Raw genomic sequence first — 26,037 nt, forward strand, 5'->3', positions numbered from 1 at the left:
GAATCAGTTGGATCTTGGATCCTATCCCGTGCATTATAGTTTTAGAAGGTTCAGCAAGGTTTTAGTTTAAGGTGGTTCCATGTTTAAAGTTTGAGCAAGTTTTCGGAATAAATTTTCTTCCTTTCTTAAATAAGTTTTTTGTTTTTTGTATAAATGATATGGGCTCATCAAAGGCAGTCCTATGCATATTTCTAGGCACTATTGATGTTTTGCTGAAAACCTTCGTAGATGTCTTTCCAGATGTGTGTACAGTACATGTATATGTTTGTTGTCACTAAAGAGAAGGGATTATAGTGATGATTTTAGGGTGGGGGAGAACCCCCTTCATTTTCAATAAGAGCGAGCAGTGCGTAGAAGAAAGATTAACTTCAGCAACTAAACACCTAAAATACATAAACATCAGAGTTTAAGCATTTTGAGGACGATCTTTAACTATCAGGAAAAGTGAAATAACTCTGAAATATATCACAGTTTCTTTTATTTAAATTTATGTAAAGATTTTATTTATTTATTTATTTATTTTGGCTGCACTGGGTCTTAGTTGCAGCACATGGGATCTAGTTCCCCGATCAGGGATCGAACTCGGGCCCCTTGAATTGGGAGCACGGAGTCTTGCCCACTGGACTACCAGGGAAGTCCCATATCACGTTTTTTCCTTCATTATTATTATTATTTTATTAATTTATATTTCTTTTTGACTGCTTTGGGTCTTCGTTGCTGTGTGCAGGGTTTCTCTAGTTGTGGCGAGTGGGGGCTGCTTTTCACTGTGGTGCACAGGCTTCTCATTGCGGTGGCTTCTCTTGTTGCGGAGCACGGACTCTAGGTGCGCAGGCTCAATAGTTGTGGCTTGCGGGCTCTAGAGTGCAGGCTCAGTAGTTGTGGCACACGGGCTTAGTAGCTCCGCGACATGCGGGATCTTCCCGGACCAGGGCTCGAACCCGTGTCCCCTGCATTGGCAGGCGGATTCTTAACCACTGCGCCACCAGAGAGGTCCCCATATCACGGTTTCTGAGTTGACCTGAATGCCATGTAGTGGTGTAGAGGCTTTGCTTATCCTGCCGGGTATCCAGGTTAATGCACTGTGGCAACAGGGGAGGTCTAAGAACAGGACTCAGAGCACACTTAACTTTTCACCTTTCCTGAATCTCAGGTAAATTAGAAACAGATGTCTATTTATGGTTCTCCAGCCATTATGGATAACCAGTTAGATGGGGGTATGGGTGTCATTGTCATCAACTCAAGTGAAACTCATTGCTCTTTTAATAAGGCCATGCAATAGGCTATGTGTGTATGTCTATTTTATTTAAATATGTGTAGTAATCAACTCACTGATGCTACTCTGTGATCAAACGAGCTTCTGAGTATATCATAAAGCAGGCTTTTCTAACCACTGTAGTATTCAGGAGTAGTCATTTAGAATGTCTTTAGTTTCCCCCAATTGGTAGCCCAAAAGTTAGTATACTGCCATAAATGTTTAAAAAGTAACTCTCTGCCATTGGCAGTGACTAGAAACTGTAAGAATTTCTGCCAAAGTTATTGTGATCTAATTCTCTCTTGAAAGCACAAAGCTAAACTAAAGCATGTATTGAAATGCTTGAGTCAGCTGCTCAAAGGATACACTGGTTGCACCCCTGCTCGTTTTTTCTAGGATGAAAAAAATCTCCTTGGTGACCTGAAGCAGTTAGCTTTTACTCTCTCCACCTAGAAATACACATATTATAACTATACATAGAAAGCACACACACATACAAACACACACAAACTTTTTCTAAATGTTGGCATTAGCATTATTATATTTTCTAGAATTATGCTTAACTTCAGCAGATCTTCTTGAATAACTTATAGGAAAATAATGTTGCCTCTTCTGATTGCTGTTTAAAATTTTTAACTTTTCTAGCTTTTTAAATTAGGGAAGGAGAAGAAAGACGCCTACTATTTATTGAATGTTTAGCATGTGCCTAGAATTTTTACTTGCTTAGTGTTACTGCCATTTTGTAGATGAGGACTTCAGGACTGTCAAGTGAGGTCACATAGCTCTGAAGTAGCAAGCACAGTTAGTAGTTAGTATTTGAACAAGGTCTGATTCCAAAGGCCTCTCTGTCACCACATCATGTAGAGTGAGTGGTAGGATGCTATGCTTATAAAAGATTATCATCAATATTACTAAGTTAAAAAAGCAAGATGTGGAAACAGTAAGCATAATATACTACCATTGTGTGTATTTATGTATATACACACGTATGTGTGTCTATTTTCATACATGCTTAGCCTGTTGCTGGAAGACCATACAGTAATTGCCTCCAGGGATGGGAATTGGGCTGCTAGAAATACATACTGTTTATCATAAAACCTTTTATACTTGTTGAATTTTGTTTTTTTCTCTCTTTTTAAAAAAATTTATTTATTTAATTTATTTTTGGCTGCATTGTGCCTTTGTTGCTGCGTGTGGGCTTTTTCTAGTTGCAGTGAGCGGGGGCTACTCTTCACTGTGGTGCGCATGCTTCTCATTGCAGTGGCTTCTCTTGTTGCAGAACACAGGCTCTAGGCACATAGGCTTCAGTAGTTGTGGCACGCAGGCTCAGTAGTTGTGGCTCGCGGGCTCTAGAGCGCAGGCTCAGTAGTTGTGGCGCACAGGCTTAGTTGCTCCTCGGCATGTGGGATCTTCCTGGACCAGGGCTCGAACCCTTGTCCCCTGCATTGGCAGGTGGATTCTTAACCACTGTGCCACCAGGGAAACCCTGAATTTTGTTTTATATGCATGTATTACCTATTCGAAAAAGAAACAATATTCTAAAGACTTGTTAGCTGTGTTTTTAGAAACATAGCTGATTATTTTTTAGATTTAGTAATCTATTTCTTAGTAAAGTTTCATAGGCTTGTAAAGCTTCTAATGCTATAAAATATTAATACTAGCTATTATGACATTGATAAGCATTGATAATGATCATATCTTTCTAGTTTTTCAGTTCCCATGATACTACTCTAATGACCTACCACAGTGGAATTTTAGAGGAGGTAGATTACTGATGTAACAACATATATTGATGTTAGAAGAGGAAATGGTGACCGATTTATCTACATTCAACGATTTATTGACATTTTAATGCTTTTTAAGATTTTACTAAAAAAGGATTTAATAATCTTCAGTTTATCTAGTTTTTGAAATAAGAGCACAGTGCCTCAAATGATAGTAGTTGCCAGTCATGAATGAGGTAAAAGAAGTATTTTATGTGTCTTAAAATTGAACTTAAAAGAAAAACATTTCGCCTATATTAAACGCTAAATCTTAATTTGGGGCTACCGTTAATAGAAATACCTTGTTTTTGACGATGTTTTTGTACTTGTTTTTCAAAGCTATAATGGTTTGTTTCCAAAGCCGTCTCCCTTACTAGACTGGGCATTCTTTGAAGGCAGGGTCCATACCTAAGTTGCTCTTGTATTCTCAGTGGCTAGCCTAATGCCTGATACTTGGAAGGTAGCTGAAAATGTTGACTGAGTTGAATCGAATTGAAGTAGAGATACATAGCTTAGTCTGGAAAAGAGAGAGATCATCTCAGTCTTCAGATATCTGAAGGGTTCTCATGTGGAAGAGATTAAGTTTGTTCTATATGGCTTCTGTAGTCAGCAAACCAATGGGTGGAAGTTTCAAGTTTCTAAATGTTGAGTTGTCTAAAGCTAGATGGGGCTGTCTCAGGAGGTACTGAATCTATCCAGATTCATTCATGATGGCCAACTACTGAGATAATTCAGCTATTTAATTGTTCATTTTTTCCTTCACTCATTTATTCAAACATTTACTGAGTAGGCACTGGTCTGGATTTTAGACACCAAGATTGAATAAATTGTAAACCCTGCCTTTGGGGAACTCACAGCCAGCAGGGAACTGAAGTATTAACAGAGGATTACAACCCAGGGTGCTTAGAAGTTGCTACAGAAGAGTAATGGTAATACCCTGGAGAGAGTGAACAGGAAAGGCTGCTGAGGAGGTGACTCTTGAGTAGAGTTGGCCAGGCCAACAAAGGGAGAAAGGAGTCCTAAGCAGAAGCAACAATATGCAAAGACTCAGAAGTTAAAGTTTTTAGGATAGAGTAGTGTTATATCATTTGGATTACATGCTCTTAAAGCACCCTCCGATCCTAAGATTCTGTGTGCTGGCTCTTTAACTTCGTGTATTTTTTCACTTCATGCCAGATAGTTTGTGTATGTATATATTTCCGTTGTTATTTTTCATAGGAAGCAAAAATACTAACCTTCTTCTTTGATTTTTGTTCATAGTTAAATTCATCCGAGAAGTAACGCCATATATCAAGAAGCCATCGTTAGTATCAGATCTGCCATGGGAAGGTGCAGCTCCCCAGTCACCAAGCTTTAGTGGCAGTGAGGACTCCGGTTCTCCAAAACACCAGAACAGCACCAAGGACAGGAAGGTCATCCCTCTCAAAATGTGCTTTGCTGCTAGAAACCTAAGCATGCCGGACCTGGAAAACAGGTGAGCTGTACCTAAGGAGAACATTGTACTCACAGCTTTGCAAACTTACAGATATGTTGCAATATTACTTTCTCCCTTTGCGTATTTTTATGCAATAATATGACTGTTGACTAAATTATATAGAGGAAAACATCAGTCTGAGATGAGAGAATCATTTTTGTACTTCCATATTTAAATTACTTCACACATATATGTACATATATAGATCAATTTTGGATGAACACACAAGAAGCTTAATGATGGTTATGCCTGGGGAATGAAATGGGATTTGAAGGTAGAAGGAAAGAAGAGGCTTCTACTTTTCATTTTAAACCTTTCTGGTGTGTTACTATTAGTTTATTCATTATGAATATTACTTAATAATAGAAAAAGTCTTGTCCAAGAAATTAAAAAAAATATCTCCTAGGAGGAAATTCCTTATACTATGGTTAGTGTAAAGAATCAGAGATCTTAAAAAAAAAGAAAAAAGAATCAGAGATCTTCATTATAGGTCAGGCTGCATCAACTAATAACGTGACTGTGGCAAGTTAGCTTCTTTTGACCTCAGTTTCCTCATTTGTGAAATGAGAGCATTGGATTGGATAATTTCTAATGTCCCTCCTAGTTCTATCACCATTTGGGTTCTATGACTTTGTCTTCATTAATGCCATGACGTGGTACTGGTAAAGCTAGTGTCTGGTTAGAGATCAGGGGAAAAAAAGAGATAAAGAAAGTAGTCCAAAGACATAGTTAAGGACAAACTTTTTATAATATACTTTCGCTTTTATGGTCTCCTCTGATCTGAATGCACAGCCAGGTGCCTAATCAGGATGGGATGGTTCACAGAAGACAGCAAGAAGCTGAATGACCTTCTTGGGCATTTTAGGCCATAGGGACATGGAATGGAAGCTCCTGCTCTATAATATATTATGTGTATGCTGGAAAGAGTTGAGCTCTGCAATCACACAGACCTTGGTTTGAATCCAAACTAGGTCACCTGCTCCAAAGAAGGCTCTGAGCAAGTTCCTTCACCTCTATAAACCTCCATATTCTCAGTGATTAAAAAAAAAGAATAACTCAGTGTGCAGATTAAATGGCATAACACACATGAAGCCCTTTGTATAGAGCCAAACATATAGTAGGTTCTCAAGAAATAGTAGCTTAAAAAGTCTTAATTGGGCTTCCCTGGTGGTGCAGTGGTTGAGAATCCGCCTGCTGATGCAGGGGACACGGGTTCGTGCCCTGGTCCAGGAGGATCCCACATGCCGCAGAGCGGCTGGGCCCGTGAGCCATGGCCGCTGAGCCTGCACGTCCAGAGCCTGTGCTCCACAATGGGAGAGGCCACAACAGTGAGAGGCCTGCGTACCGCCGAAAAAAAAAAAAAAAAAAGTCTTAACTGCTAACTTTGTATACATACATACTTACATACATATATATATATTTTGGCCACGCCATGCAGCTTGTGGGATCTTAGTTTCCTGACTAGGGATTGAACTCGAGCCCTCAGAGGTGAAAGTGCAGAGTCCTAACCACTGGACAGCCAGGTAATTCCCATGTATACATATTTTGAAAATTACATTCTGATACATTTGTATTGTTTTTATTTGCTTTCTTTTAAAAGTTCAAGACATAGAAACTACTTCTTGTTATATACAGGTTTATTTGTGAAAGATTGTGTGTATATTGAAGCATATATAAATACAGAACAGCTTGATCTTTAAAGGAATGCTTTTTTTTTCATACAGTAAGAATCTAATTTGTACTTATGCATACCAGGGTCGGGGGGGGATAGATTGGGAGATTGGGATTGACACATATAAACACTACTATGTATGAAATAGATAACTAATGAGAGTAGACTGTAAAGCACAGGGAACTCTACTCAGTGCTCTGTGGTGACCTAAGTGGGAAGGAAATCCAAGGAAGAGGGGATATATGTATATGTGTGGCTGATTCACTTTGTTGTACAGCAGAAACTAACACAACATTGTAAAGCAACTATGCTCCAATAAAAATAAAGAAAAAAATCTAATTTTTAAAGTAAATAATCAACTCTGCCTCTTAAATTCAAGTTAAAATTTTTTTCTCAAATGAGATATATTTATGTAGAGACTTTGATCTGTTAATCATGGACTTAAAAAAAATTATGTAGTTAGGACTATAGAGAAGGAATTAGAATAGAGTTACAATGTGATAAAGAGAACAAATAGACATTAAATTTGTCAACTGATTGTCAGGCTGAGAGGAAAGTATTCAGGCTAAGTCCCTTCGTAATAAATCATTTCTTTTTTAAAAAATAAATTTATTTATTTATTTTTGGCTGCCTTAGGTCTTGCTGCACACGGGCTTTCTCTAGTTGCGGCGAGCGGGGCCTACTCTTCGTTGCAATGTGTGGGCTTCTCATTGCAGTGGCTTCTCTTGTTGCAGAGCACAGGCTCTAGGCGTGTGGGCTTCAGTAGTTGTTGCTCGCAGGCTCTAGAGCTCAGGCTCAGTAGTTGTGGCACATGGGCTTAGTAGCTCCGCGGCATGTGGGATCTTCCCGGACCAAGGCTCAAACCCACGTCCCCTGCATTGGCAGGTGGATCCTTAACCACTGTGCCACCAGGAAAGTCCCTATAAGTCATTTCTGAGAATGAGAATAGATTGTTGTCTTAGTCTGTTCAGGCTGCTGTAACAAAATACCATAAACTGGGTGGCTTATAAACAACAGAAATTTACTTTTCACAGTTAGGGAAAAGCCTTGGAAGTCTAAGATCAAGGCACTGGCATATTTAGTGTCTGGCGAAGGCCCACTTCCTGATTCATAGATGGTCATTTTCTTGCTATATTCTCACATGGCAGAGAAATCTAGACAGCTCCTTGGGGTCTCTCTCATGAGAGCACTAATCCCATCTGTGAGGGCTCTGCCCTTACGATCTAATCGCCTCCCAGAGGCCCCATCTTCTAATTTTGTCCCATTTGGAGTTAGGATTTTTTTTTTTTTTTTTATGGTACACGGGCCTCTCACTGTTGTGGCCTCTCCCATTGCGGAGCACAGGCTCTGGACGCGCAGGCTCAGTGGCCATGGCTCACAGGCCTAGCCACTCTGCGGCACGTGGGATCTTCCTGGACCGGGGCACGAACCCGTGTCCCCTGCATCAGCAGACAGACTCTCAACCACTGCGCCACCAGGGAAGCCCCGGGGTTAGGATTTTAACATGAATTTGAGGCAGGGACACAAACATTCAGTCTACAGCACCTGTAGTGCTGCTGATATATTTCTATAGCACGCTGGGGTTGTGGGAGGGAGAGAAGGAAGGAGGAAGGTGATATGACTTGGCTGTATTGCTGAAAGTGGTGCTAGTTTATCATCCACTAAGACATCTTTTAGAGCTCAATAACCTTGACCTTTATTAAAACTTGGGGCTGCATTCTCTTTAGCGTATATGCTAAAGACATTTGGTGGATGGTCAAGTTTGAAGTAGATTTTCAGAAACAACAGAAGAGGGCAGTTTGGGCTATAAGAGTTGTATCACACCGTGCTCTTCAGTAAGATGATCAGTCTACTTATTACTCTACAAGGATAGGTCTTAGAAGAGTTAGGCTTTTGCAGATTATCAGGCTTAATGCTGCAAAGTAATTCGTTTCCAAAGTTACTTAAAATAGCAAATTTGGGAACTTCCATGGTGGTCGCATGGTTAAGACTCCGTGTGCAGTGCTCTCAGTGCAGGGGGCACGGGTTCGATCCCTGGTTGGGGAACTAAGATCCAGCATGCTGCATGGCGTGGCCAAAAAAAGAAAAAAAAATACCAGATTTGCAAATGATCTGCTTTTTGTAAAATATAAATTGGAAGAGATTCAAGGTTATTCTTATGTCACTCTTACTTGCATTCCAGTGTGCTTTCTAGAGAAAAAGAAAAGCAGTAGAATTGCAGGTACCTGGCAAAATTATGCTTAACTTTGGTTATACCCACAGGAATGTGAACATCTATCCTAAGTGTCTTGGTAGAAAAAAATGTTCAGAGCCATTGAGTAATTAGACTGAAGTTAGGGTGATACACTTTGTAACTTTAGGCAAACTATTTGTTTTCATAAGCCTTGGTTTCCTCCTGTATAAAATGAAAGGTTATATGAGGATTAAATAAGAGAACAATTATAAAATTGGCATAGTATGCTCTCAATATATTATTATTATAGGTGCTGTTGGTGTCCTTCTGACCTTAAATAAGTCCCTTAATTCCTCTGTCCTCCTGTTTTTTTCTTTCTGTAAAATGGACATAATAATGCTTGCTCAACTCTGTTCTTTTACTTCAAGGATAAATAAGATAGTATCTGTAAAGTCACTTGGAGCTCTTTGATCCTTAAATTTATCTCAGCTCTGTCAAAGGAAATGTCATGACAGGTAACACAGCTGCAACATTTAAAGCCATGGAGAAAACCACTTCATTTAGGAACAGCAAAAATAAGTTTCATCAGGACATCTGTCACCAAGATATTTATCACATTGCAGCCTTATATAACTGACCATATTTCTATTTGAAAATCTTAATCTTCCACATAGTCTTTGGTAAAACTCTGACAAGGAATAGGCTTAGATGTGCCCTAATCTGGAAAATAATTATGAATCTGGTATTTAAGCCCTACATAGGCAAGTGGATTCCCATCATCATTTTTTCCCTAACAATTTATTATGAAAATCTTCAAACATACAGCAAAGTCGAAAGAATTTTATAGTCAACACTCATTTTTCCATGACCTAGATTCTACCATTAACATTTTACTATATATACTTTATCATGGATTGGCCCACCTATCCATCCGTCAATCCATCTTAATTTTCTTCGATGCATTTCAAAGTGAATTGCACACATTAGAATATTTCTCTCTACTCAAGCGTGCATATAGAGTTCAGTGTTTTTGTTGTAGCTTTTTTCTTTTGAGACAATATTTGCATACAATAAAATACACAAATCCTAAATTTTGACAGATGCCTAAAATTACGTAACCCAAGCCTATCAAGATACAGGACATTACTGTTACCTTGGAAAGTTTTCTTTTTCCCCTTCCCAGTCAATTCCCTCTCCCACCTTCCAAGGCTATCTCTGTTCTGATTTGCTGTCATAGATCTGTTTCAGCTATTCTAAAACTTCATGTAAATGTAGTCATATCATATGTACCTTTTTGTGATAGAATTATTTAGCTCAGCATAAGAATTTTGAGATTCATTCTTCTTGTTGCATGTAACAATAACTCTTTCTCTTTTATTGCTGAGTAGTGTTATGTTTTATGAATATAGCATAGTTTCTTTATCCATTTTCCTATTCACGGATACCTGAGCTATTTCCAGTTTGGAGCTAATATTAATAAAGTTACTATGAATATTTTTGTACAACTCTTGTGGGCATACATTTTTATTTCTCTTGGATAAATTCTTAGGAGTGAAACTGCTGGCTGAAAGGGTAGGTGTATGTTTAGGTTTTTTTTTTTTGGTTGTTGTTTTTTTTAATGTTTTTTAAAAAACTGCCAGGCTTTTTTCCAGAGTGGTTGTGCCATTTTACATGCCCACCAGCAGTGTGTGAGAGTTTCCATTGCTTCACATCCTTGGCCAGCATTGGTAGTGTCAGTCTTCTTAATATTAACTATTCTGATGGGTGTGTAGTGGAATCTCTTTGTGGTTCATCCTTCATTTTAATGTAAAGACTTCACTTTCTAGATAAAAAACTTATTTGACATGAGAGGAAAGCATCCTTTTCTTCTGTTTTACTACATTGATTTAGTTTCTCTAAAGCTGAGAAAAAGTGCTGACCATCAGAATAAATAAGTAAAGAGGCAGGGGAAGTTTATTTGCTTCTTCCACCTCTAGTCCTCAAGACCTCACTAGATGCTTCTGATAGTTATAAGCGGTTCATTGTGGAAAGTGAAAGCTAAATAAATAATGACAAAGTCCAGGGAGAGAACATGAGCCTGTTCCTTAGCAAACAGCATTGTGGGCAGTGCGGAGTTTAGCGAGGACAAGGTGTTCTTAAACGCTGCTTTTCGGAAATGTAAATCTGTTATCATTGAGCTGGTTCACAATGTCTGGGTCATCTTCACTTCGGCTGTTTTCCATGTAAAAGGTAAATTTTGGCTTTATGATGTATAGAACAACATGATTATTACTAAATTGAACACATAAGTTATGTCAAAGACTTTACTAAGCAGAAGAAATAAGCAGGCTAGACTTAAGAATCCTATGCTTCTGTGGACCTAAACATGATCTGATTCATCTGATCAGAATGTAATTGCATTTCTCAGGAAATCCTCAGTGGTTTGACCAGAGGCCAGAACTCTTCACACTGTAGCTGTCTCTTCCTCTCTCCTGTGGGCCCAAACAATGACTGGCAGACTGCCTCCAAACATTTATTCGTAGAATTTTCATTTGAATTTGTCTTTTAAAACAGCAGTAGACATTAGGAAACACTTTGTCCCCTTTATCAGCTCTAGGGGCTGCTTCTTTAAAGGCAAACAGACTTCTGGATCCTAGAATCATTAGTCCTGTTTTGGAGTTTATTTTCTGTTTCTTCTAATTTAATTTTCTATTTTACAATCACTTTTTAAGAAACACTGCAAAATTTCTCTTCATGAAAAATTGGTGATTCTGTCCTGGGAACTGTTTTATTTCCTGTTTTCATCTTTTTCCAGCCTAGTGGTCCCATGATCTTTTCCTGCTTAACCAGGTTAAGTTTATTTTATATCAGACTTATTTTCCTTTCTTTCAGTTATTAATAAGTAGGATCTTTAACATCAGGATTTTCAGAGTTTAAACTGTGGCAAAGGAGCTGTGTCTGAGAGACTCTCCCAGGAACTGTATGAGGTATAAAGGCTTTTTCAGAAGGTGAATGTTTTGTGTCCAGAGAAGGATGAACTGATTCCTGCCTTTAGCTCTAAGTAGGTCAGTAGGAGGAGTGAAAGAAATTTTTTGTCATAGTTTTGCAACAACTTTTAGCATGCGATTAAGGATGTTAAGCTGGTTACAGTGCCAAAACAACCAGCTGGAAGTAAATAGCCTCTGTCGAAAACAACTAGCCTGGTATAGGGTCTAAATTAAGGACATCACTGGCTCTTGCACTCAGTTTGGTGGAATGAGGGTGGATATGAATCTTCTTCTGGGTTGAGGGCGGGGCAGTCACTGGCCGCTGGGAATGGGGAATGCTGAAACAATCAGCTGGCCTCTTTATTTTAGCTGAGTGCTTTACTCCCACTTCCAGAGGTAACTGGTGCCTCCAGTTCCCCAGCCTCTTCAGGATTCTGCAACATGGATCGGCTTGGATTTGACCCTCCCCACTTTTCTTAGGTCTGCTCTGTCTGTTTGCCAGCTTCCAAAATTTTATTGTAGTCGCTCTTCTCCTCTTCTCCCCTTCTCCCTGAGCTTGTAGGATTATGCTTTTTAAACATTCTCTTTAAAGTTTGGTGGTGACTTCTTACATACAGCACCAAAAGCACAGTACATAAAAGAAAAAATTGATAAGTTGAACTTCATTAAAATTAAAAACTTCTACTCTGTAACAGATACTGTGTACTGGAGTTCTCCAGAGAAAGAAGCAACGGGATGGATAGATAGTTAGATAGATTTATTTATTTATTATAGGAATTAGCTCATGCAGTTGTGGAGACCAAGAAGTCCCATGATCTGTTGTCTGCAGGTTGGAGAAACAGGAAAACCAGTCTTATAATTCAGCCCGAGTTCAAAGGCCCAAGAACCAGGAACGCCAATGTGTGAGGGCAGGAGAAGAAGATGGTTGTCCCAACTCAAGAAGAGAGCAAACTTGCCCACCCCCCCACCGCTTTTTTATTCTATTCATGCCCTTGGTGAATTGGATGATGCCCACCTGCATTGTCGAGGGCCATCTTCTTTACTCAGTCTACTGATGATGCTAATCTATTCCAGAAACACCCTCACAGACACACACAGAAATAATGTTTTACCAGCTACCTGGACATCCCTTAGCCCAGTCAAGTTGACACATAAAATTAACCGTCACACACTGTTAAGAGAACGAAAAGATAAGCTACAGACTGGGAGAAAATCTTTGTGAAATACATATCAGGTAAAGGACTGATATCCAAAATTTACAAAGAATTCCTAGGACTTCCCTGGTGGTGCAGTGGTTGAGAGTCTGCCTGCCGATGCAGGGGACACGGGTTCGTGCCCCGGTCCGGGAGGATCCCACATGCAGCGGAGCGGCTGGGCCTGTGAGCCATGGCCGCTGAGCCTGCGCATCCGGAGCCTGTGCTCCGCAACGGGAGAGGCCACAACAGTGAGAGGCCCGCGTACCGCAAAAAAAAAAAAAAATTTCTAAAACTCAACAATAAGAAAACAACCCAATTTTAAAATGGACAATAGATCTGATCTGAACAGACACTTCACCAGAGAAGAACTACAGATGGCAAATAATCATATGAAAGGTGCTCAGATCATATGCCATTAGGGAATTAATTGCAAATTAAAACAATGGGTTACCACTATACACATATTAGAATGGCCAAAATCCACCTGACAGTACCACATGCTGGCAAAGATGTATAGTAACAGGAAGGCTTATTCATTGATGGTAGGAACGCAAAATGCTACAGCTACTTTGGAAGACAATTTGGCAGTTTCTTACAAAGCTAAACGTAGTCTTACCCTGTGACCCAGCAGTTGTGCTCCTTGGTATTTACACAAAGGAGTCAAAAACTTTCTCCACACAAAAACCTACACACAAATGCTTTAATCGTAATTGCTAAAACTTGAAAACAACCAAGAAGTCCTTCAATAAATAGGTGAATGGATAGACAAACTGTGGTTCATCCAGACAGTAGAATATTATTCAATGATAAAAGGAGGTGAGCTGTCAATCCACAGAAGACATGGAGGAACCTTAAATGCATATTGCTAAGTGAAAGAATCCAGTCTGAAAAGCTTACGTACTGTATGATTCCTTGGAAACAGTAAAAGGATCAGCAGTTGCCAGGAGTTCAGAGCCAGGGAGTGAGTGTAATATACTATTTTAAACCGTCCCATAATAAATGTATAACTATTTTTCTTTTAGAAAATATAATCTTTTTTTTTTTTTTTTTTTTTTTTTTTTTGCGGTACGTGGGCCTCTCACTATTGTGGCCTCTCCCGTTGCGGAGCACAGGCTCCAGACGCGCAGGCTCAGCGGCCATGGCTCACAGGCCCAGCCGCTCTGCAGCATGTGGGATCCTCCCGGACCGGGGCAGGAACCCGCGTCCCGTGCATCGGCAGGCAGACCCTCAACCACTGCGCCACCAGGGAAGCCCCTAGAAAATATAATCATTTTCTTAGCCAACAAATATTTATGTTAAGGACCATGACGGCAACAATTGATATAGTGGAAAATAACATTAAAAAGAAAAAACATTATAAAGTAATATAGAGGACTAAACAAAGGTCAACGTGAATGTTAAGCTATTTGTCAGTAATCTCTTTTCTTCTTCTACTTTTGCTGAGCTTTTAGGATGGAGGTGTTCCTCCTGACTAGGAATGTGTCCTGCTGGTGAGCTCTGTGTAGTCTCATCCTTCTTGGGTCCAATTAAACCTCCCCAGGCCATTTCTCTTTTGTAATCCATCTTACATCCCACCATAAAATTATTATTATTATTATTTTGGCCATGCCAAGTAGCTTGTGGGATATATATATATATCTCACATTTTGTTTATCCATTCCATCAATGGACATTTGGGTTGTTGACACCTTTTGGTTATTGTGAATGATGCTGCTGTGAACCTAGGTGTACAGATACCTCATAAAATTATTTTTAATTTGTTTTGATCATATCGTTCCCTTGTTGAGAATCCTCAGTGATTCCATGTTGCTTACCAATTAATATTCAGACTTAACCTGCTATTCAAAACCCTCTAAATTTTAATCCCAAGCTACTTCTCACTGTATTTAGCTATAGGATAGGAAATCAAATAAATTCATCAGAACTGTAACTAAAACAGAAAGCAGGATAGCTTATGACTTGCTGTTTAAAGATATTTCAAGTGTGGGCTTTGTGAAGTGTTTTGGCTGGTCACAGATCTTATTTTATGTTTTGACTATTTTCTAGAACTTTCTGGCCTACTTGGCTATTGCCCTAGAACTGTGAAGGCATATAAAACATGGATAGACTGGTGGCTAGACCTTCAGGTAGCTAGAAGGGTAAGTCTAGTGGGAGGGCACGTGAGTGGGTAAGTAGGTAGGTACCAGGTAGATGTGTTTATAAATTGACTCACAGCATGACAGCAGCTTGGTAAGTGTGCCCCAGAGGTGTAGAGGCCTCCATTGCAGTCCTGCTTTGCTACTCCCATCTTGGGAGTGCCTTTTTTAGCCAGGAACTTTGTGGTAGTCATCACAGTTCTTTATAGAAGTAGTTTTTGTAACCTGTGATTGTGTATTAGTTAATTATAAATTTTCTGCTTTCTGCATTAGATGATAGTCCCAGTGAGAGTAGAGATTAGTTTTTTTTGCCTATCTTTTTCACTGCTGCATCTCTAACACAGTGTCAAGCATAGTATCTGGCATACAGTAGGTTCTCAATAAATGTTTATTTAAGAAAGGGTGGGGCTTCCCTGGTGGCGCAGTGGTTGAGAGTCCGCCTGCCAATGCAGGAGACACGGGTTCGTGAGCCGGTCCGGGAAGATCCCACATGCCGCAGAGCAGCTGGGCCAGTGAGCCATGGCCGCTGAGCCTGCGCATCTGGAGCACAGCTCCGCAATGGGAGAGGCCGCAACAGTGAGAGGCCCGTGTAAAAAAAAAAGAAAGAGTGGACTGACCAGAGTTCAAATGAGAACGAATATTTCCCATATTAAGTATGGCAAATTAAAATATTTGGAATTGTAAAGAAATTTCTAAACAGGACAAAAGAGAGGGATGCAAGCTTCAAGGCAGAAATGCCTAGTGTACATGTAAACTGGTCATCTTTGACAGGTGATGTGGGATCTGGTGACAGTGCTGCAAGGAAGCAAAAACTATCTTCAGAAAGATGAAAGAATAAAAAGATCTCTCCTTGGTCAGTGGCAGTTTGTCAATTTCCAGCCTACCACATTATTTTTCCATTTTAAAAGATATGTATGTTCACTGTTAGAACATAGCAGTGTATATATGTTAGTCATTTATTGAATGATTTTTAAAATTCATCTTGGCAAAAACTTTGATCAAAACACAAAATAGTACCCAACAAATTGCTTTATAAGGAATTTGTTGAGTGTACTTTTTAAAAAATTTATGTAATTCCTAAAGGTTACTTTTGAAGTATAGATTGTTCACAGTTGAGTATTAACAAATAATAGTCATAGAGTTGAAGATCTCTTAACTATTCTTCTACCATGACTCAGCGGATGATTTAATCATATAATGTTACCCAGACACTCAAAAACAATTTCAAATTTTCGTAAAGAGTCATTCTTCAGCTATTTTCTTTATTTCACACAGTGGAAATTTCAATTCACTGTTTGGCAGTAGGTTCTATATACCTTGCAATACTGTATACCAGAGTTTTCTAAGTATTTAAAAAAATATTAGTTCTTTCTTTACAATGTGCCTATGAGATTCAACAAGCACGCTTTCCATTTCTTTGACATGGAAATTAAGGCAAAGTGCAGTGTTCTACTACAGACTCTACAGTAGGTTCCCTTATCTTAGATCATTACATTAATACTGAAACAACAGACCCAGCAGTTAGTCTTTCCAATGATGATCTTTCCACATGTGGATCTCTCTGGAATTGGACCCTAAGGAATTAAGAGAAAGTATTTATATTCTGGAATGTAAAAGTAGATTTCCAGTTAAGTATGTTAAACCATGGCAGGTTTGATGGCTTCTGATCTAGCTCACTTTTTTTTTTCTTTTTCCACACAGATTGATAGAGCTACATTCTCCTGATAGCAGGAACACGTTGATCCTACGTTGCAAGGATACAGCCACAGCACACTCCTGGTTCGTAGCTATCCACACCAACATAATGGCTCTCCTCCCACAGGTGTTGGCTGAACTCAATGCCATGCTTGGTGCAACCAGTACAGCAGGAGGCAGCAAGGAGGTTAAGCACATTGCCTGGCTGGCAGAACAGGTAGGCTGGGAGGCAGGGCAGGGTCTCACCGGGTCACTACTCGGAGCCAGGATGCTTCCCCCATTTCGTATGTCTGTAATGTTTATCATGCAGTCAGGCCCTGGATGTCTAGCTTGCAGATCTTTTGTTAGTCTTTTGTTTCTCCTCCCCTAGTGTTTAGTTGTTTGTTGCTAATTATCACCTCTACCAGAAGAATTGACTGTCATGATCATCATCATCATAACATAACTAAAAAGGGGTTCTTAGTAACATCTGTATCCTTAATGACTAAAGATAATTTTCATGGTTTTAGAATAGGATCAGCAAACTTCTTCTGCAAAGGGCTATTAGTGCTACAACTACTTGACTCTGCCATTATATCAAGAAAACAGTCATAGACAATATGAACATGAATAGATGTGACTGTGTTTCAATAAAACTTTATTTACGAAAAGAGATAGTGGGCTGTATGTGGCCCACAAGTCATAGTTTCCCAATTCCTGTTCTAGTCTATTGACAGAGTTTCAGGGACAACAGGCTTACTCCCCTGGTCTGGGAAAATTATAAAATATACAAAATACTTTACAAGCCATTAAACACATGTATAGTTGTCTTCTACAACTGAAAAATGAAAAGAAGAGAAACAAGAAAACCTAAGTAGATGTTGGGTGAAGGGGAAGGAAGGATATAATCCAAGTTAGTTTAGATCCAAATTTGGCAAAAGGGAGACTAAAAGTTATACATGATGTTACAATACATCCTTTTTCTTTCTGGTCCTTCACTGTCAGCTGGGCCAGAGGGAGTTGAAAACAGAAGACAAAATAGGGATTCAGAGATGAGTGTTCAAGTGCTAGCTCTGTTTTTCACTGGTTTTAGATCTTTTTAAAAGTGCCTTCATATCTTTGCATCCTAGTTTCTTCATGTGTGCAAAGGGGCAGGGATTATTTCATCAGTATCAGCCCAGACAGGTTTTGTTCTTTTGCATTGTTGTTTTGTTTTAAATACAGTTTCCCAGGTCTGGCTCCCCATGTTCCCCATCAAGAGTTCACATTTGGTAGACCGATGGTGGGGCCTGGAAATCTCATTTGGCTCCCTAGGTGATTGTGTAGTGGATTTTGGACTCCACTGATTTAGTTTTTTTTCAGCCGTGAAATTTTACGAACATTCCAGATAATGATTCTAATAAATTATAACACAGAAATCGTACTGTGATGATTTCTAGGAGTCATAATTAGAATAACTAAGCAGAAGAAACTAATGAAAAATCATGGTATAAGTATTTACAACTTTGAAAGTTTTAGTCTTTTAGTTGTGTTTATCATTGTTTCTATATTTTTATATGCTGGTTGAAAACCTCGATTGAGTGGTAATTGTTCTGTGCTTTCAGCAATGTTAGAAATCTTCATGATTTTAAAAAGGTAATACATTCATATAGTTCCAAGGTCAGAATAAAAATTAATAGGTGATGTCTTACTCTCCTTCTGCTCCCTCATCCGCCTAATTCCTACCCCTTTGTGCCCAGGGAGGTAATCACTTTCATTCCTTTCTACTGAGTCTTTTGAGAGTTTCTTTATGCAAATAAAAGCAATTATGAATATATATTCTTCTTCTTCTCTTTTATAAAAGAAGATGGCATATTATGCACACTACTTTATACCTTGCTTGTTTCTTTCATTAGACAATATATCCTGGAGATCTTTCCATATCAAAGCATAGAGAGCATTCTTTTTTACAACTATATAGTTTTCCATTGTGTAGCTGTAGTTAAATAAGCACTCCCCCCAGTTTTGTTGTCATAATCTTTTGCCATTACAAAGAATGCTATAATGAATAACCTTGTAGTTTGTCCTTTCACACATGTGCTTTCCAAACTCTTTGGTTCCTGAATTCAGATAGATCAGATAACAAGGGAACACACATTATCTGAATGTATTTGGTTCTTAAGTTTCTAGTAGTGAGCAGTAAAACTTTGGTTAGAAAGGGATTTATCCAAAGTTTTACATCATTTCCTGAGCTTTGATCGTTAGCGTTCATAGAACAGGAGACATTTCTATACCTGTAGGATAAATCCCAGAAGCACAGGTTCAAAGGGTATATTAGTAATCTATCTCTATAAAACAAATTACCCCCAAGAGTTAGTGACTTTGAAATAACATTTACCTCCCACAGTTTCTAAGGATCAGGAATCTGGTAGCAGCTTAGCTTCCTGGTTCTGGCCTGGGGCGCTTCATGAAGTTGCAGTCAAGCTGTCAGCAAGGGTGGCAGTCATCTGAGGGCTTGACTGGGTTGGCAGGTCCACTTCCAACATGATTCATTTATATAGCTGTTGGCAGGAGGTCTCAGTTTCTTACTGCTTGTTGGCAGAAGTCCTCAGTTCCTTGCTATGCAGGTCTTTCCACAAGATTGGCTGAGCGTCCTCGAGACATGGCTGTGGGTTTTTGTCAGAGCAAGTGATCTGACAGAGAGAACAAGATGGAAGCCACAATACCTTTTATGACCTAGTCTCTTCTCTATTCTTTTCATTAGAAGTGAGTTACTAAGTCCAGTCTATACCCCAGGGCTCTGGCTCTTAAAGGGAAGAATGGTAAAGAATTTGTGGACATCTTTTTAAACTACCACAAAAGGTATATGCATTTGTAATTTTGATAAATATTGCCAAATTTGCCTTCCATCAAGATTGAACTAATTTAAATTCCCACCAGCAACGTATGAGAGTTGCCAGACCTTTAAAGTGAACTTAATTTGGTTTATGCTACATACAGACAAGTAGAAAGGAGAAAAATAAAGCCACAAATTCATCACAGTCTGCCCTTTATGGACTGTATTTATGTGTGTTTCCTCCACTCAGTTGTGAGCTCTTGGAAGATAGGAGCACATTTTCCCCAAATCTTTAGTCCGCAGAGAACTTAGCCTAATGCTTTGTAAATAGTAGATGTTCACTAATTTTTTTCCTTTGTCTACATATATACATGCAAAAAGCAAGCAAACAAGTCATTAATTATAAAATACTGTCCAAGAACACAAGCTCAGGGTTGGAAAATAATACCAAGTCGAAAAGTTTCAAATTCTTTAAAAATAGTATCACAGAACTAATCCAAAGTGCTGTTTCTAAACTATTCATGATTTTTACTTTTTCCAAGTAGTTGTTTGGGTTACCCAAATCAAATACACTTAGAATAAGTTGTTCAAGCAAGACTGGATACCATTTCTCAGAGGTATTATAATGAACTTATGTATCTGATAAGAGTTGCCTTTTTTAATGGTAAGATTGTTTAATTCTATGAGTATGAAAATGGTTTAGATCATGTAATCTTTTTAAAATAGGTAAACATTTATTTTAGCAATAGATGTGTTTCCTGAAAAGCTTGCATATGAATGAAACTGTTTCAGTTGTAAAGAAAAGATAGTTATCATTTATTTAACTTTAAATGATCTCTCCTTAACTTATCTGTTTGTTATTTCACATTGTCATAAATTGAATTTGCTTAAAATAGGGAAAACCTATGCTACAGATGTTTGGTAACCAATAGATAATCTGTTCTGTGCAAGGCACTTCTATCTTTATTGATACTGATTTTTATGTGACTGATAGTTTACCTTTTAGTTGGTTATATTCTTAAGATGGAATCTTCTTTAAGTCCACCAAATGAGGGGACATACGTTACCTATGAAATAAGTATTTTTAAGCATTTGAGTGTTGGTAGAAAAGCCAAGACAGCCAAAGAAAGCTTTGTTGTCACAGTTCCTGCCTTGTCCCTGGTTATCCTCAAACTGTGTAAAGACTCAAATTTGGAACATATACACTAAATCAGGATCAGTGGAACAATTTATTTTTTGCTCTATGTTTTCTATTGTAATAATAAAATACATAAGTAGCAGAAGTACATCACCTCTTAAAAAGATTTGTGAGATGAAGAGATTTAGGGAATGAATAATAACTATTATTAATTTTTCATCTTTAGTGCTATTCAACTCTAGTTATTAGAAAATAAAATTTGGAGAAGGCTATTGTTTGGCCAGGTGTATGCATGCATGTGTGGGTATTGAAACACAAGCAAAGTAGAACCCTAACTTTAGTATCCCTTTTTTCTCTGGCCAAAAACTCCATAGTGGGGAAAAAAAACACCTCAGTAGTGGAGTCCCAAGGCTGCTTGTACTGATACCACAACCAAAAACACATACTACATATAGCAGGCAGCATTTTGGTTCCAGTGAAAGCAAACAGTATCCTTATAAGTTAAGGCAAATAGGCAAACAGAATGACTTAAACTGAGGTTTCATTTTTCTCCAATGGTAAGTAGAAGAGGGAAAATATATTCTCCAAAAACTAAGGACTCAAAAGAGCTAAAGAATTAACACCTTTTTTTTTTTTTTAATAATTTATTTGGTTGTGCCCTGTCAGTTGCGGCAGACGAGCTCCTTAGTTGTGGCATGCATGTGGGATCTAGCTCCCTGACCAGAGATTGAACCCAGGCCCCCTGCATTGGGGGCATGGAGTCTTAACCACTGCACCACCAGGGAAGTCCCAAGAATAAACACTTTTTAAAAATTGTTAATTGAAAGAAAAGTTCTCTGTCTTGAAATTGCATATTGCTTGTATTGGCATTAGCAGTTTTCCTTTCTCTTCTTTGGGAAGAAATACATTTAATTTAGGTTTTCTAAATGCATATACTCTGATCTAGTGTTCAAAATCTCTCTTATAACTTAGCAAAAAAATTAATTAAAAAAATCAGATAGTCATTTTATCCCTTCGGGAAGATACATTTTTACATTATTTTCCCTATGAAATATTATCCATAACAATCTCGGAGGCAAAGACTTAGTAGTGCACATAAACTAGAAATCCCTTCGGGGTATCTATGACCCCAAAATTTAAGAATCCAAGAGAACCTCTTTACAGCTGATACTCTCCCTCCAGACATTACTTTAGACTAATATAGAGTCTTAGAAAACTTGGGTTCACTGGTAAGGAAAGTATTAATTATTTCTACCATACTTGGCTTGAATACTCAGGGTTGGGTCATGTATTTTGTGCTTTCAGCACAGGGTCGAACATGGGTAACTTCACTGGTGGGAATTCATTTCCCCTTCCTGGAATCAGCTCATGGCTCTAGCTAGGAGAAAAGCATCCCAGTGGTAGATGTTATAGCACAGAACCGAACCACTCAGGTCACTTTTCAGATTATAGATGGTATTCTTAAGGGGCTCTGACATGTTCATATTACCTTCAGAAGTCATTAAGGAGGAGAAAATAAAAAGCAGATCTGAAGACAAGTAAGAGACAAGTAATTCATCAATTTAAATTCACCTTGAAGCCATCAGTGATAGTGAGCAGAAAAGATGAGGGTTAGAATACTCTGTTGTTAAGCATTCCCTGCTCAAAGGTCTCATCTTATGAAGGCAAACATTTTGATGATACCAGGGCTTTTCTTGAACATAGTCTTTTGTTTTTTAGTCTTGGATCCTTGACAATATGTATAAGTCGTGGTTGTTTTCCTACATTTTTAAATCATCATAGAGATAACTGAGTTTTATGCAATTAAATGCAATGGTACACTTGAAACTGAAACATAAACTTCCTGAACTATAATGGGGAACTCTTTGAAAATAGTTCATATCAACGTTTTCCAAAATACAGCATAATTGGTCATATCGGCGTTTAAAAAAGATAAAATAGAAATTAGCAGAGTACGTTGCACGAAGTATAGGAATTGTGTTGTTTTGGGAATTTTTAAATTCAGTATTTATATGTATGTGTTGAGTTGCAATGTAAAATGTATTTCTTATTGTAGGTCTTGATCAAAAATATTTGAAAAACAATGATGTTTATATTATACAGACTCATTTGGTAATAGTTTCTATCCTGTACTTAGAAGATGTTACTCCCACATCAGACATATTAAAACTATTATCATTTTGAGCAGAGTACTATGTATTTAATTAGAATTGGTGATAATTAGTTATTGTGGAATAGGGATAAAACTGTGTCATATCATTAGAAAATGTCTGTAACTCAGGGAGAGCTTTCTCAAACTACACAATCCACCGCACACCTCCCAGTGGAGAATCCCTGCCAGTGGGAAGGAACCTGATGGGATGTTTCCTTTTCCTCACATCTGTTAGGAAGGGGAAACAGAATAGAGACCCACTATCTTAGGCCGTCACTGAAGGAACTTTTACAGTTACAGATCGTTATAGTTAGCTCTACTTTCTGGATTTCACCAATGTAACAGGCAAAACTAGATGGTGGAAGACAACAGTGGAGACCTGTCCTCATGGCTGTGACTGAGAAGGATTTGCTGCTTTATGACTGTATGCCGTGGACAAGGGATGCCTGGGCATCACCGTGTCATAGCTACCCTCTTGTTGCCACAAGGTAAGACTAAAGACAAAAAAATAAAATGTCTATCCTCCTCTAAATCTACTAAAGAATTTAAAAATGAATTCTATTATCTTTTAGGTGGCTAAAATAACATTTAAGTAGCTGATGTAGTTGATTTAGACAAAAACTTTTCTTTCACAACCTTATTGATTATTTTGCAGCTCCTAGCTCAAAATAAATGGTTTCTGTCACTAGTATTTGTGTATATTTTTTAAGATGTTGAAGCAGCTTCCTAACTGCTCTTTTCAAGACTTGCTTAGTCATGAAGATAAGTAAATAGTGGGGTTTTTTCCTTTACATTATTGACTGTGACTAGAAAACCACTGAAATAGTGGCAGCATTTTGACTGAGTGATGAAATCGTTTAAACAAGACTGTGGTACCGTGGATAAACCACACAACTCAGCCAAAATGTTCTTCAACTTCTCTTTCTAGTATAAGAGTACATAATTTTGATTCCATCAAATAAACATTTATTTGACCTGAAGCAACAGGATGTTTCTAGCATGTCCAGTGTGGGGAGCTGGAAGGGAAAAGAATAGAGAAATGTAGATTTGGGGACCAAGATGTCTTAAGAAATTACTAGAAAGTAGTTATCTAGTGTGAAACTAGAAAACATGTTCACGTTCGGTGTTATTTGGGCTTAAAAAAGAATCAGGTTTTGGGCTTCCCTGGTGGCGCAGTGGTTTAGAGTCCGCCTGCTGATGCAGGGGACACGGGTTTGTGCCCTGGTCAGGGAAGGTCCCACATGCCGCGGAGCGGCTGGGCCCGTGAGCCATGGCCGCTGAGCCTGCACGTCCGGAGCCTGTGCTCTGCAACGGGAGAGGCCACAACAGTGAGAGGCCCGCGTACCGCAAAAAAAAAAAAAAAAAAGGGAGCCCCAGAGAAAATACTTGGTAGTCAGAAAGACTAAATGGTGGAACCATCTGGTATGTCCCACGGGCAACAGTATGGGGGCTCCTGCTTTCAGCAGACAGAGAGTCACGTGAGGCAGAGTATTCTTCTATTCCAGGAAGGCTTCTATGTTATGTAGGATTTCCTTCAATTTGCCAAGTTCCCTTACATATATCACTCTTTTTATAAAAATATAATTTCCACATAGCTTTTCAGGAGTTTCTGTGTAATTTAGAGCTGGAGCCCTTAGATCACAGAATAGAGATAAAGGATTTATTGAGCCTCAGAGTTAGGGAAGTGTGCCCTCATTAATTCCTTCCGGACATAATGGTCCTTCAGAAAGACTGAATTTAACCATCAGTTTCTCTGGCTTTATTTATTTTTAAAATTCTCACTAAATTATAACCTCCTTGAGGTCAAGAACTATGACTTAGCTCAGCATTTCCCATAATGCTTCGTGTATAGTAGGCCTTCAATAAATCTTAATTGAAATAAATTCTGTTACTTAAATTACAGTTTCTGTCTTAGTTATATTGGGAGCATGACAGGAATTGTAACAAAACATGTAGACATGTCTCAGTAGATATAATTAGAGCAATTAAATTTATATTTTCTAAAGAGTTAGAGCTTATGAATATGACTGTCCAGATCTCTTAAGCTTAAATTTTATGGAAGAGGCTTATGCTCTAGTTATGATCATAGAATGCAAGGAGGGTAGCTATATCCTTAGACATTTCCTTTACTGGGTGTTACTGGAGGGATGGAGCAGAAACCTATGACATCCCCTAGATGAGCCTTTGTTCAATATAGAAATTTCAATCTCATAAACAAATAATTTCTGGACATTGACTAGACTGGACCTAGACCACCAAGGTACTTTGGGACTAAACAAGGAAATGGGGTGGTTGTGTGGGTACTCTCAGTGTGGTATTAATTTGCAACTAAGGAAAAGATATAAATAAGATTTAAAACTCTTAGAAAAAAAATACAGGAGTAGATCTTAATGGTCTTGGCTTAGGCAGAGCCTTCTTAGATACAACACCAAAGCACAAGCAACAAGAGAATAAATAAATAAATTGGACTTAATCAAAGTTAAAAACTTTTTTGCTTCATATGTCACCATTAAGAAAGTGAAAAAACCCACAGAATGGGAGAAAATATTTGCAAATCATATATCTAATCTTGGACTTGTATCTAGAAAATATAAAGAACTCTTACAACTCAATAATAAAAAGATAAATTGCCCAATTAAAAAATGGGAAAAGGATCTGAGTAGACGTTTGTTCAAAGAAGATATGCAAATGGCCGATAAGCACATGAAAAGGTGCTCGGCATAATTAGCCATCAGGGACTTGGAAATTGAAACCACAATGAACTATCACTTCCCACCCACTAGGATGGCTATAATTAAAAAGATAGTATGCAAGAGTAGACTAGGATGTAGGAGAAAATAGAACCTCATACACTACTGGTGGGAGTATAAAATGGTGCAGTTGATGTGGAAAAATCTGAAAGTTCCCAAAAAGGATAAACATGGTCACTGTATGACCCAGCAATTCCACTCCTAGGTTGTATATCCAAGAGAAATGAAAAATGTCCACACAAAAATTTATTCATGAAAGTTCATAACAGCATCATTCATGACACCTAAACAGTGGAAACAATCCAAGTGTCCATCAGCTGATGAACAGATAAACAAAATGTGGCATATCCATACAATGGAATTTTTTTTTTTTTTTTTTTTTTTGCGGTACACGGGCCTCTCACTGTTGTGGCCTCTCCCGTTGCGGAGCACAGGCTCCGGACGCGCAGGCTCAGCGACCATGGCTCACAGGCCCAGCCGCTCCGCGGCATGTGGGATCTTCCCGGACCGGGGCACGAACCCGTGTCCCCTGCATCGGCAGGCAGACTCTCAACCACTGCACCACCAGGGAAGCCCATACAATGGAATATTATTCAGCAAAAAAATAAAAAATGTTCTGATACACACTGCAGCATGGATGAACCTTGAAAACATTATATTAAGTGAAAGGAGCCAGATGCAAAAGACCACATATTGTATGATTCCATTTATATGAAATGTCCAGAATAGGCAAATCTATACAGACAGAAAGTAGATTAGTTGTTGCCAGGGTTTTTTTGGCGGGGGGGGGCGGGGAGGGAGTTGGGAGAAATAGGGAGTGACTGCTAGTGGGTATAGGGATTCTTTTTAGGGTAATGAAAATGTGCTAAGATTGTGC

The 26,037-nt window shown here is 38.6% G+C and overlaps 1 protein-coding gene across 1 annotated transcript in view; it reads left to right on the forward strand.

The window, feature by feature from the left end:
- The window catches only part of SNTB2 (syntrophin beta 2), a 99,574-nt gene that overhangs the window by 38,520 nt on the left and 35,017 nt on the right, over positions 1-26,037 (forward strand). The window contains exons 2-4 of the mRNA XM_032612180.1: positions 4,276-4,489; positions 16,333-16,543; positions 22,756-22,898. Of these exons, the coding sequence (XP_032468071.1) occupies positions 4,276-4,489; positions 16,333-16,543; positions 22,756-22,898 (568 nt within the window). The remainder of the gene's footprint in view (positions 1-4,275; positions 4,490-16,332; positions 16,544-22,755; positions 22,899-26,037) is intronic.

This window comes from Phocoena sinus, chromosome 19 (genome assembly GCF_008692025.1).
Source record: "Phocoena sinus isolate mPhoSin1 chromosome 19, mPhoSin1.pri, whole genome shotgun sequence".
NCBI classification, from domain to species: domain Eukaryota; kingdom Metazoa; phylum Chordata; class Mammalia; order Artiodactyla; family Phocoenidae; genus Phocoena; species Phocoena sinus.